Source organism: Natrix helvetica (genome assembly GCF_964273705.1).
Source record: "Natrix helvetica genome assembly, chromosome: 6".
NCBI lineage: Eukaryota > Metazoa > Chordata > Lepidosauria > Squamata > Natricidae > Natrix > Natrix helvetica.
In genome coordinates this window covers 34,847,754-34,861,217 of record NC_138553.1, presented here as the reverse complement: position 1 = coordinate 34,861,217, position 13,464 = coordinate 34,847,754, and the positions used below count along the sequence as shown (strand labels likewise).

The window sequence follows — 13,464 nt, the reverse complement described above, 5'->3', positions numbered from 1 at the left end:
TTGCTTCTGTATAAACCTGTATAAGTCATCGAAAGTTTTATGGCAACTTTACTGCCATAAAAATTGAATTATCACAAATTTCCGGATTCTAGATTACCCACTTAATTGCTTCCTGAGAATCCTGTTAGGAAAAATCTGACGTCACACTGTTTTTGTTGTTATACACTGTGTATATTATTCTTATAATTACCTAGTAAAAGTCATAGCTTTTTGTGTTATATATTTTGGGTTTTTAATGAATTGGTTTTTAAAATGTATTCAGTAATATATGTAGAAAATTAGAAAGTCCTTATGAATATCACCAAAGTTATAATTAGTATTCAGTTCTGGGAAGGAAAGAGCTGAAACGTCACATCCAGTTTTGTTCAAATGCTGCTTAAACCTTAATGGCAAGAGATCATTTACACCTATTTGAACTTTATCCTTTTGGCTTTCAAACTGTTCACTTGTTTGCTTAAGGTTTTTAATTTTACAAAAACAGATTTATCATTTAACCAGATTGCTAACTATAGGTTAATTTAAGTGAAAGAACTGAGAAAGGTGACTGAGAGAGGTGAAAAGGAAGATAACTATAGAGATCAGTTCTCTTAATGCCTTCTGTTGTTAATCTGAGGTTGATGATTGTCCTCAGTTGCCAGCTCTTGATGTCAAATTAGTTCTTGCTTTCTCCTTAAATTATTGCTTTTCTGTGATGCCATTAAGACAGTTATAGTTGCTCCCAGTATTGTCTCTATTTAACTTTTCCCCATAACTAAGATTCCTTTATAAAAGCAGAAATTAGAATCCAAGGTGTTTAAAATAAAAGGAAATCAATTGTTTCAATTTTCAATTTCAATTTTATTTGATTTCTAGACCGCCCCCTCTCCCCGAAGGGACTCGGGGCGGTGTACAGGCACCACATTAAAAACCATACACATAGAATAAATACCATTAAAATCAAATTAAACCTTGACCCCTGTACAAATTGGTAAAAATTAAAACTTGGCCTAAAACCAACCCATAGAATTTAAAAATGCAGACTGAGGTGGGTAAGCTGGGATTAGGCCAGGCCGGCTAAATTGAACAGGTGGGTTTTAAGCTTCTTACGGAAGGAGCGGAGGTCTGTAGTTGTTCTAATATCAGGGGGAAGGTCATTCCAGAGGGTCGGGCCCATCACAGAGAAGGCCCTTCCCCTGGGCGTCGCCCGCTGGCATAGCCTAGTGGACGGCACCCGGAGGAGTCCCTCTCTGTGTGAGCGGATCAGCCGAAGGGATGTATGGGGCAGGATACGATCCCGCAAATACCTAGGTCCTGTGCCATGGAGCGCTTTAAAGATGATAATCAGCACCTTGAAACGCACCCGAAAAGCCACAGGTAGCCAGTGCAGCCCGCGCAGGAGAGGTGTTACGTGGGAGTACCTAGCGATTCCCGAAACTGCCCGCGTGGCCGCATTCTGAACCAACTGCAGCCTTCGGGTGCATCTCAAGGGGAGCCCCATGTAGAGAGCGTTACAGTAGTCCAGCCGGGACGTCACAAGCGCATGGGTGACTGTGCGGAGGGCGTTCCGGTCCAATAGGGGACGCAACTGGCGCACCAGGCGAACCTGGTGAAACGCCCCCCCTTGCCACGGCTGTCACATGGTCATCCATTGACAGCCGGGCATCTAGGAGGACTCCCAGATTGCGTACCCGATCCAAGGGGGCCAGATGTTCGCCCTCAATGGCCAGTGATGGACTCAACTGGTTCAACCGGGGTGCCGGTAGCCACAGCCACTCCGTCTTGGATGGGTTGAGCTTGAGTCTGTTACTTCCCATCCAGATCCGTACGGCTTCCAGACACCGGGACATCACTTCGACGGCATCGTTGGGGTGGTTTGGGGTAGAGATGTACAGCTGGGTGTCATCCGCGTACAGATGGTAATCTACCCCGAACCCACGAATGATCTCGCCCAGCGGCTTCATGTATGTGTTGAACAGGAGAGGCGAGAGGACCGACCCCTGCGGCACCCCACAAGTGAGCGGCCTCAAGGTTGACCTCTGCCCCCCTGCCAACACAAATTGCGCTTGGCCAGAGAGGTAGGAGGAGAACCACCGCAGAACGGTGCCCCTCACCCCCAGCCCCTCCAGTCGATGCAATAGGATACCATGGTTGATGGTATCAAAAGCCGCCGAGAGGTCTAATAGGACCAAGATGGAGGAGCAGCCCCCATCTCTGGCCCTCCAGAGATCATCTACCAACGCGACCAAAGCCGTCTCCGTGCTGTGGCCGGGCCAGAAACCGGACTGGCGCGGGTCCAGATAATCAATTTCCTCCAAGTGGTGTGGGAACTGTTGTGCCACCACACTCTCTACAACCTTCGCCAGGAAGCAAAGGTTGGAGACGGGACGGTAGTTGGCTAACATAGCTGGGTCCAGGGAAGGCTTCTTGAGTAGGGGCCTCACCACTGCCTCTTTAAGGCCGGCCGGCAAGAACCCCTCTCTCAAAGAAGCGTTGACTAACTCCTGGAGCCAGCCTCGTGTGACCTCCCAGGATGCCAGTATAAGCCAGGAGGGACACAGGTCCAATAAACATGTGGTGGCTCGCAGTTGCCCACACAACCTGTCCATATCGTCGAAAGTAACAGAGTCAAACTCCTCCCAGAGTGGAGCCTCAAGACCCACCTCCGACGTCCCCCCTAGACCACTAGAGGGGACCCACTCGCTGCGAATCTGAGCGATTTTGTCCTGCAGATACTCCCCAAATTCCTCTGCTCTACCCTGCAAAGGGGCTTCCCGCGGCCTCTGTTGAAGGAGGGAGCAGGTCACCCTAAACAGGGCGGCAGGGCAGTTATCTGCGGACGCAATAAGAGTGGCACAATACTGACGCTTGGCCACTCTTAATGCCACAAGGTAAGTCTGCAAATAGGCTCTCACCTGTGATCGGTCAGATTCAGAGCGTGACGATCTCCATCTGCTCTCTAGGCATCTCTTGCGGCGCTTCATCACCCTCAGCTCCTCGGTAAACCAAGGGGCCTGGGTGGTTCGCTGCCGCAAGAGAGGCCGCAGGGGCGCAACCCGGTCCAAGGTCCCAGCGGCCACACTGTTCCATGCAGCCACTAGGTCCTCCATCCGGGTGCGGGTCAGGGCTACAGGAAATGGCCCAAGCTCCGTCTGGAACCTATCAGGTTCCATCAGGCGTCTGGGGCGGAACCATCTTGGACATTCCGGTTCCGCCTCCCCGCGATGGGGAGTAGTGGCTGGGAAGTCGAGCCGGAGAAGTGAGTGCTCTGACCATGACAGGGGTGTAATGACTAAATCCCCTACTCCCAGATCACTCCTCCACTGGCCAGAGACAAAAATAAGATCCAGTGTGTGACCTCCCTCGTGTGTGGGGCCCTGAATTACTTGGGTCAAGTCCATGGCTGTCATGGAGGCCATGAACTCCCGAGCTACCTCGGATGTTTCCCCTACCGATGGCAAGTAAAAGTCCCCCATGACCAACAGCCTGGGAGTCTCAATCGCCATCTCGGCGATCACCTCGAGGAGCTCAGGCAGGGCTGCTGATGCATAGCGAGGAGCCAAGTATACAATCAGCAAGCCCAACTGTCTCCCTGGGCCCCACTTCATGCACAGGGACTCACAACCGGTTATCTGTGGCACAGTGGACTCTCTCGGCTCAAGGCCTTCCCTTACGATGACCGCTACCCCACTATCCCTGCCAAGGGCCCGTGGCTGATGAAATGCATGGTAACCTGGCGGGCACATTTCCACGAGGGGGAGACCTCCCTCGTGGCCCAGCCAGGTCTCCGTAATCCCTGCCAGGTCCGGCTCCCCCTCCGAAACCAGGTTGTTAATGAGGGGGGCTTTATTGGCAACGGACCTGGCGTTGCATAGCATCAGTCTCAGGCCCTGGCTCTGTAAGTCCTGACCACCTAGATTGCAGGGATTGGGACATATGACCGGCCGTATCCAACAACCAGGGTCTCCCAACCGGTTATAGGATCTCTGTCTACCCTCGCACCTACCCCTCCCTATGACCGTTGGGATAGAAAGACCCTCTTCTGGAGTGTCGCTACTCCCCCCCCTTAATAGCTCCACTCACTCCCTTGCTAACCCCACCAGTCGGCCTGGCACTGGTCCCTCCCTGAGCATGACTAACCCCACCCCCCCACCCTGGAACCCCCTAAAATACGGATTAAAAATTTAATTAAAAACCCCCTGAGACTACGCCTGTTTATTTGAACAGTCTGATTCCTTATGATTCCTGATTTCCTTGAATTAAAATTTGTTGCTTTACAAAGTTTTTTTTAAATAGAAGAAGTCTGTTTGACACAAATCACATTTAAAGAGTTAGCCTTAAGTAACATCTGACTTAGTGGTACTATAATTGAAAAAATTTGCTCCTCTCTCTGCATGTATTTTGACAGCATAAAATGGGAAAGTTTGTGCATTGGAAGGCAAAAAAACATAAGGGTGATAGAAGCTTAAATAAGTTTATTGAACAAAGCAAATGAATGGTGAAATATAATATTCAATATTATATTATATTCAATATTCAAAGCAACAAATATGAAATGTCAACATTTAATAGAGAATAGGATAGAACAGAACAGAATATTGGGCAAGTATACCATATTTTTCGGAGTATAAGACGCACCTTTTTCCCTCAAAAAAGAGGCTGAAAATCTGGGTGCATCTTATACACTGAATACAGCATTTTTGGCCTCCCAAAACCCCACCCCCTTTGCAAAAATGGCCATGCATAGCCTTTAGGAGGCTTCCAGGGTGCTCCTGGGGGCTGGGGAGGGCAGAAATGAGCGAGAAATAGGCTGTTTCCCCCCCAGCCCCCCAGGAGCACTCTACAAACCTCCTAAAGGCTATGCATGCCCTTTTTTGACAAAAACGGGCCATTTGGGGGAGGTCTGCAGAGTGCAAAAACCTTTTTTTAAAAATTTGCTTCTTCAAAATCTTGGTGCGTCATATACTCCGGTGTGTCTTATACTCCAAAAAGTACAGTAATTGGACATACAAGGAATTTGTTTCTAGTGCATAAGCTCAATATAGGAAACGTCCAGACTGAGCCCAAGGGATGGGTCAAATGTGTCATTAGGCATGAGTCCCTGCACACCCACAAGATATCTATGTCCATCCCACTTTTAATTCCTTTGACTCTTATGTACCGTCAATTTGCTTTGACTGTTAATAGCTGAGAATCATGTAGAAAGCTTAAGTTTGCAATAAATCTTTATACTCACTAAAAATGCCCGAATCAACTGATTTCCACATGCTTGACCTTCTTAGTGTACAGGTAAACCCGGGTTACAAGTGTTCCCTTAGCGATCCACCACCTGGAAGCTCTATTTGGCCTGCAATGGGCTGGGAGAGGCCTGCGGAGGGCTAAACGGAGGGGCGGATTCACCCCTCAGAAGCTCCATTTCAATCGGCAACTTGCTGGGCGAGGCCTGCCCGAATGGACCTGCAGAGGGCGCACATGGCTGAGAGGCTGGAGAGGAGACTGCTTGCTAGGTCGTAAGGTAAGTGACCTGACTTGGCAGGTTAAGGGGGAGGAAGCAATTGTGGGGAACATGAAGTATTTCAGTGGGTCAGTGGAGGCCTTCGGTGGTCTTAGGCATGTGGCCTGTTCCATCAATAGCCCCTCCCCCCTCCATGGCCTTCCCCACCTTGAAATACCTCATGCACTTACCAAGCCTCACATTTGATTAGTGAATCCATGGGCAAAAAGGAGGGAGTGATTCTGTTCAAGGTATGAGATTCACTCCCACAAATCCTTGGGTTACGAATGGAATAGGTAGGCTCCACTACATTCGTAATTCAAGGACTATCTGTACCAGTGGTGAAATTTAATTATTTTGCCCACCGGTTCTCTGGTTGTGGCTTGGGTGTGTGTGTCATGTGACTGGGTGGGCATGACCAACTTTTGTTCACTTTTTAAAGGATTTTTTTCCCTGCCTATTCACCTGAACCGGCAGGAAAAAAAAACCCTTTAAAAAGTGGGGGGGGGGAGCTTTTGACAATCGCACGGCTCACAGCTGATCTGCGCAATTGTTGGAAGATCTTTTAAAAACTTTTTAAAACATTTTTTTTCCTGCCTATTCACCTGAGCTGGCAGGAAAAAAATCTTTTAAAAAGTGTGTGTGTGTGTGGGGGGAAGCTTCCCATGATCACACGGCTCACAGCTGAGCTTTTTTTTACTACTCCATCCTATCGTCCCTACTGGTTTGGGCAAACCGGGCTGTACCAGGAGGATTTCACCCCTGATCTGTACATACAAACAACAAGATAATATAATATTGTATATGTTACTGTGAAAGTCCGAAATCTGGTGAATGTCGACATTCATCGGTGAATGAAAGTCCGAAATCTGGTGAATGTCGACATTCATCGGTGAATGTCGACATTCACATAGTCGCTTGGTGCATGTCCTTATCCTCTCGACACCCTTACCCTAATACCCTTAACCTAATACCTCGGCTCCTTGCTTCCTTTTAAGCGTCTTCTGTTCGCGGAGTTTTTTTTTAAAAAAAACTGCAATCCTGCGCGGTTAGAACGCCGCGGTTAGAATGCCGCGAATTAAAAAGCAAAAGTAAAGCGTTACGCTGACTCGTTATATATATCACAGTGAAAGACCGAAATTGGTATGTGTCGACATTCACCGGTGAATGTCGACATTCACCAACATTCACCGGTGAATGTCGACATTCACCAATTTCGGTCTTTCACGGTGACATATATACAAACATGCAAACATGTACATACAAATAACAAATGTACATACAAACAAAAAGGTAATATAAAATACCAATAAGAGAAGGTAGATGATGCTGATGATAGTAATAATAACAACAACAACAACAACAACAATAATAATAATGTTCAGTTGGCTGAGTTTCATGTTTAATGAATAAAATATATAATAATAACAATTGCAGCAAAATTTCACAAACTAAGTACAAAGCTAGACAAAACCAAGTTGCTAAATTAATCCACTGGTCATTATGTAAAAAATACGACTTACCTGTACCCAAAAAGTCATGGGAGCACAAGAAGGTTACCGAAAATGAGAAGGTGAAGATCTTTTGAGACTTTCAAATACAGACTGATTGTCATTTGGAACACAACACACCAGATATCACGGTTGTAGAGGGTTGAAGTGTACAGTTTATTGATATCCCTGTACCAGGAGATGCCAGAGTCCAAGAAAAAGAACATGAAAAAAATTGCGAAATATCGCGACCTGGCCATCGAAACTACACAGCTGTGGATGAAACGTGTACTGTAACAGTGATATCCATTGTGATTTGGGCACTTGGTACCATGTTCAAGAATTTTACAAAACACATACAGAAATTGCAGCTTCCTGCAATAACACCAGTGGAACTGCAAAAAACTTTACTATTAGGAACATCACATATTTTAAGAGAGTACTTGGTTGAAACCTAGGACTCTGGCAGCAAACCACATCAGCCATTAGCATCAGTCAATGATATTTGTGACACATCTTTAAATATTCACTTGACTGAGTTTCATGTTTAATGAATAAAAGAAATAATAATAATAATAATAATAATAATAATAATAATAATAATAATAATAATAATAATAATAATAATAATAATAAAAATACATCAAGAAATTGCAGCTTCCTGCAATAACACCAGTGGAACTGTAAAAAAAAACCTGCAACTTGGAACATTGTACATTTTAAGAAGATACTTGGTTGATACCTAGGATGCTGGCAGCAACTCGTATCAACTATCAGCGCCAGTCAATGAAATTTGTGATACATTTTTAAATGTCCAGTTGACTGAGTTTCATGTTTAATGAATAAAAGAATAATAATATAGCCATACCATATGGGTAAATATCCTTAGTCATTAGGAAGTACTGTGGTAATTGGGTGTTCAGCAGACTGCTGGCACGAGGGGAGAAACTGTCTTTGTGTCAAGTTGTTTTGGCATGATCTGTAGAGGCATTCTAAGGGGAGAGGTTGAAACAGTTTGTGTCCAGGATATGAGGGGGGTCTGTAGATAGTTTCTCAGCCCTCTTTCTGACCCACGCAGTATACAGGTCCTCAATGGAAAGCAGGCTGGTTGCAATTGTTTTTCCTGCAGTCCTAACTATTTGTTGAAGTCTGTACCTGTGCTGTTAAGTTGCTGTGCCAAACCAGCCACAGAAGTACAAATGACAGACTCAATAATTCCTTTGTATAATTGTATCAACAACTACTGGGACAGTTTGAACTTTCTGAGTTGATGCAGGAAGAACATTCTTTGATGTGCCTTTTTAATGATGGTTCTAATGTTACTGTAGGTATCCATTTCAAATCCTGGGAGATTATATAACTCAGAAACCTGAAGCTTTCCACTGTTGATACTATATTGCCTTATATTGTTAAGAGGTGGTAGAATAGGAAGGCTACTCCTAAAATCCACTTTCATCTCTACAATTTTAAGTGTGTTCAACTCCAGATTGTTACAACTGCACCACATAACCAGTTGTTCAACCTCCCATCTATCTGCAGAATTTTGATAATTCTGATAATGGGTCAAAAAGTTCTTATGTTGAAATGACAGAATTAAAGGTCAGGTCTTACTGTCCTTTAGAGCTGTGGAAAGTTCCATAATTAACCATAAGCCTGTGGGTTAAACATGTGATTCAAACAGCAAAAGGTATACATGAGTATTTTTATAACTTCTATACCTTATCCACTGGGTACTGATTTCCTCTTATGTAACCAAGTAAAAATAAGAAATCTATATATACTTGCTTCAAACTGCATTCAGGGTTCTTCCAATTTATGGGAGGACCCATCTTTGTTCAGCTGAATAAATATGCTTTTGTTTTAAGAGAGCTAACCTGGACTCCATCTCTTTGTTCGCACCAAGCCACGCCTGATTCCTGCCTGACATTTTCACTTGCTGCTTTCTATCTGTCAGAAAGCTTATAATCCACCTGCAAGTGTGCACAGGCACAACTAGCTGAGTTAGTTTAGAGTGGAGGATTTCTAGGATGATGGCATTGAATGCCAAGCTGAAGTCTACAAAAAGGACCCTTGCATAGGTCATTGAGGATTCAAAATGTTGCAAGATGTAGTGTAGCAACATATTAATAGCATCGCCTGCTGATCTATTTGCACAGGCAAACGGCAAGGGGTCCAGCAGCGGATCCATTATGGTTTTTAGGTGGGCCAACACTAAGCTTTCAAAGGTTTTCATAACTACAGATGCCAGAGCAACTGGTCTGTAGTCATTCAGCTCCTTGATGAAGGGTTTCTTGGGAACCAGGATGATAGTACAGGCATTCCTTGAGCTACGACATTTCACTTAGCGACCATTCAAAATTACAACCTCCCAAAAGTACCCCCCCTTTGGTCCCGCAGTTATGTATGTTGCAGCGTCTGTTTGCCCTTATGATCGATCATAGAGACGCTGCAATATGCCCTCTGCCTATTCCTCCCCACCAAGACACTGGGCCTGTTATGCTAGCCTCCCAGATTCCCTTTGCTCCTTCTCACCCCATTTCCGATCACTCCCTTACCTTTCGAAGATTTCCAGCGTTTCAGAGCAGGCTGACCCATGTGGCAGAAAAACAGCAGTCTTTCACTCAGATGCTGGTGAACCTGTAAGAATGTGAGATCTAAGGATAACAGCTTCACCAGCATCTGAGCAAAAGACTGCTGCTTTTCTGCTACAAAGCCAGCATCCCTCCAGGCCTCATTTGGTCCTGACCTGGGAGATGTCACAACAGCCTCCTGCTTGCTGCTGGGTGGCTGGTTTGAATGAGCAGCTTTAGGGATTGGGGCGTGAAAACGGTGGCAGCAATCAACGCAGAGCTTGCAATTCAGCTTGATGAGACAAAGGAAACAAGCGTCAGACCTCAATGACTCTCGGAGTGCTAATAACCAGATGACTATAAATAATATAAATCCTTCCATTCTCCACCATTTATTCAGAACTGAAGAAGCTTCTTGGATGAGAAGTGAAACCTCTTCAAGCAAAACCAAAGAAAGAGCAGCTGCCTTTTAAAAAAGCACCTTTGGAACCACCATAACCTGAATGATTGAGAATCTCCATAGATATCAGTGAATTCAGCCAAGAACATTGAATTGAATTCAGAATTGAATACAGAACATAATCTTTTATATCTTCAGCTAGTGGAGCTCCATTTCATCAAAAGCAACAACAGTGTTTTCCTGGGTAGTGATAGCCAATGTTCTTTCTTCAGGAATCATATCCAAACTAAAAAAGCCTTGGGAAAGACTTGAACGTTATATAGTATACTACTGAAAGTTCTACTTAAGAACATCTATTGTTTATATCTTGCCTATCAGCTATCAAAAGCTTTGTGAGACAGTACCAGCTCTTACACCAGACATTCCATACCACAGGATGATTCAAAAAAGATGATACTCTTGAACTATGCTGCCTTAGAAGGTGAGAAAAAAGCTCTGAAAAATAGCCAAAGGGAACTGGGGAAGGAAATGAGAAGCTTAGAGACTTTCTTTAAAACCTGATACCTTACTAAGTCATGTTATATGTAAGAACAGGGGAACATAGAGGAAAATGGGGCACACCATCCTTAACAGACACCCTCTAGTGTGTTAATTATGGTGGCAGTGGTTAGAATGGACTTATGGTAGTGCAGTGGTTAGAATGCAGGCTAACTCTGCCCACTATCAGGAGTTCAATCCTGACTGGCTCAAGGTTGACTCAGCCTCCCGTTCTTCCAAGGTTGGTAAAATTAGGACCCAGATTGTTGGAGGCAATAGGTTGACATTGTAAACGGCTCAGAGAGTACTGTACAGCACTGTGGAGCAGCAAATAAGTCTGTCCTATTGCTATTGCTAATTATACAATTATCTAATTATTCCTATGGTTTTATTAGTTCCACTTTTAATCAAGTACTCCCTTTTTTTCTCTCTTTGTGCACAGACTCAAGTTTCTCCCACTTAATTTGATGACGTATTCACAGATGACAAGTGACTGGGCGTCTTGGACAAGCTAATTTTGAATAGCTAAGTTTTAAAAGATGGGATTTTATAATGGAAAAACAAGTACACACCATTCAATGGGACTCCTTTCCCTATTTTCCCTAAGGCCCTAAGGCAGGTCTGTCAAACTTACGGCCCACAGGCTGGATGCATCACGCCCAGTTTAGCGAAGGGGAAAAAAGTCCTGATGCATCATGTAATGATGACACAAGTTTGACACCCCTGCCCTAAGGTAATAAAGCAACTAGACTCCCTCAGTGACTTATGAACACAGCATTCTGCTAATTGCAAAGCTGCCATATTTTTCAGACTATAAGACACATCCAGATTTTCACCCTCTTTTTTGGAGGGGAAAGGTGTGTTATATACTCCAAAAAATATGGTATATTGAAAAAGAAAATATTTTGTTCTCATTTGTGATCGGGGTTCCTTTTGGTCTTCTAAGATTTGTTTTCTACAGTTCTGGTTCTCAAAGTTTGATATGCCAACTATCTGATAAGATGTTGATATGCTTCTCTCACTTTCTAATAATGGCTTCTTGAACTCTATTTCACAGATACTGGCTCTACCTTACTTGTAGAGTCAGTATATAAATGCCATGGGACAATTTTTTAAAAAATTGTCCCATGGCATTATATTGGCTTCCAAATGTTTTGTTGTTATATTGAATTTACGTAAAAAAGTACAAAAAAATATCACAAAATAATTTAATTATCCTTCCTACTTTTACAGGATTGATGATTTTTCTTCTAACGGTACTGTATATAATAGTTACATAAAAGTATGCTAATGGTTAATGCATCTGCTTACAAAGTATACCTCTGCTTGTTTTAGTGTCACAAAAATGGCAGGTTTAGTTTGACAAATTGTGCATTGTTTATCTTCTCCTGCTACACCAACACTCCATGCTTTGCTTTACTACTACTTCTATTTAAAACTGTTTTTAATATATCTGCAGCTTAAACTCATTGAAATCATGAAGTTGTCAGGTATCCAGATGCCAAATACATTAACTTCTTTTATTGTGAGAAAGTCTAATACATTGTTAATGTGAAAATGTGATAACAGCAGTTAAAAAGTCCTAGACTAAAAAGAGGGACTGTGAGTTATAGTCTTTCCTCAGGCACAGAAGCTGAGTAGATGACAACTCCCTCAGCCCAGCCCAACCCAACCCCACAAACTTTTTGTGAGGAGGAGGAAGGGAACATTATATCCACTTCCTTGAGTAGTTGTACAAATGAAAGGTGAATAGAAGTGGGATATAAACTAATAAATAAAGTATGCAAATATGCACACACATAATCTTTATCTAAATACTTCCTTGCCAGTATACAACTTTATTTTCAGAGCGGGAATCAACTTATCTTTGTTCCCAAGGTCAAGACTTAATTATAACTTTAATTACTGTAAGTCTATTCAACTGTAGTAAATTTTTCAGTATTATCTTAGAAATGTACTTGCAAAAGCCAGGGCAAATCCAGCCAGCCTCAAACTCATCACTTACAGGAATCACACTATCAATAGTACAAGATTCCCGTTATAGCGTTTCATCGTTTGTCCAATTATTTATTTGTATTAGACTGGACTCCCAAGGCCCCTCTGTCTATGGATCTATTTCAAGATCCACCCACCAGTCACTTCCTAATGGATTCGGTTCACAGCCTTTTCCTTCATTCCCCAAGCGCGTTCTCTCGCAGCCCAGCAATGCGCACGGACACCAGCCTCTACATAAGAAGAGCCGTGTTAAATTATAGCTACAAAAAATGAGGAGTCTAGTAATGCTTTTTTCAACTGACAAATGTGATTAAAAGGCACAAACTCCTTCGGATTATCTCTCACAGAGACCCAGGAAGTTTTGTAAAACGACACCACGGCGCCGAGTTTTCCTTCCACTTTTCTGTTTTCCGGCTTACGTGTCACATGATAGCCGTATCCCAGAATCCCTCAATCAAGATGGCAGCCCCCTGGAGCTGAAGTGGCACATGTTTGTACGGGTGTCCGACTGAATACATCGGGTTTTTTTTGTTTTTGCAAGATCTCTTAGTTTACCGTCATCGCCTCCCAAAGTAGCTTTTTGCTGTTGTTTATATTTTCGAACACATGAAGACCAAATCGTCAGCTCATAAGACTGAGAACACGCATCGGGTGAGAAACGGGTGGCAGATCAATTTGATTGACCGCAAAGGAGAATTGATGCATGTGTTGCTGTTAATTTAATCCTGAGTATGTTATTGAGTTAGCCCTGCAATTGTGACATCTATTTTCATATTAGAATTATGAAATTAATAGCCGTCGTTAGTGATTCTAAAGACTAGCTAAATCGTTAGTTTGCGAATGAAAATAATGCCCATTCTGGTTGCCCATCCAATAGCATATACATTATAATAATGTTTAGTTTAAGAGAGGAATCATCTACAAGTCGGTGAACTGAACAAATTCGTCCAGACAGAACAATTTACAGTACTAGATTGGGAAGGCTCCTATTTGGGGACTGGA

General features: G+C 43.5%; 1 protein-coding gene and 1 long non-coding RNA gene across 2 annotated transcripts in view; one reads left to right on the top strand and one right to left on the bottom strand.

Annotated features, from left to right (window-relative positions):
* Positions 1–6,998: 6,998 nt before the first annotated feature.
* Positions 6,999–12,889, bottom strand: LOC309394257. The gene is made up of 3 exons (XR_014175714.1): positions 12,808–12,889; positions 9,516–9,822; positions 6,999–7,149 (listed from the first exon to the last, which is right to left on the bottom strand). It is a non-coding gene; the product is annotated as an uncharacterized lncRNA (long non-coding RNA).
* Positions 12,890–12,932: 43 nt separating this feature from the next.
* Positions 12,933–13,464, top strand: part of UTP20 (UTP20 small subunit processome component) — an 89,189-nt gene continuing 88,657 nt past the window's right edge. The window contains exon 1 of the mRNA XM_081957175.1: positions 12,933–13,113. Coding sequence (XP_081813301.1) covers positions 13,069–13,113 — 45 coding nt within the window. The 5' untranslated portion in view covers positions 12,933–13,068. The remainder of the gene's footprint in view (positions 13,114–13,464) is intronic.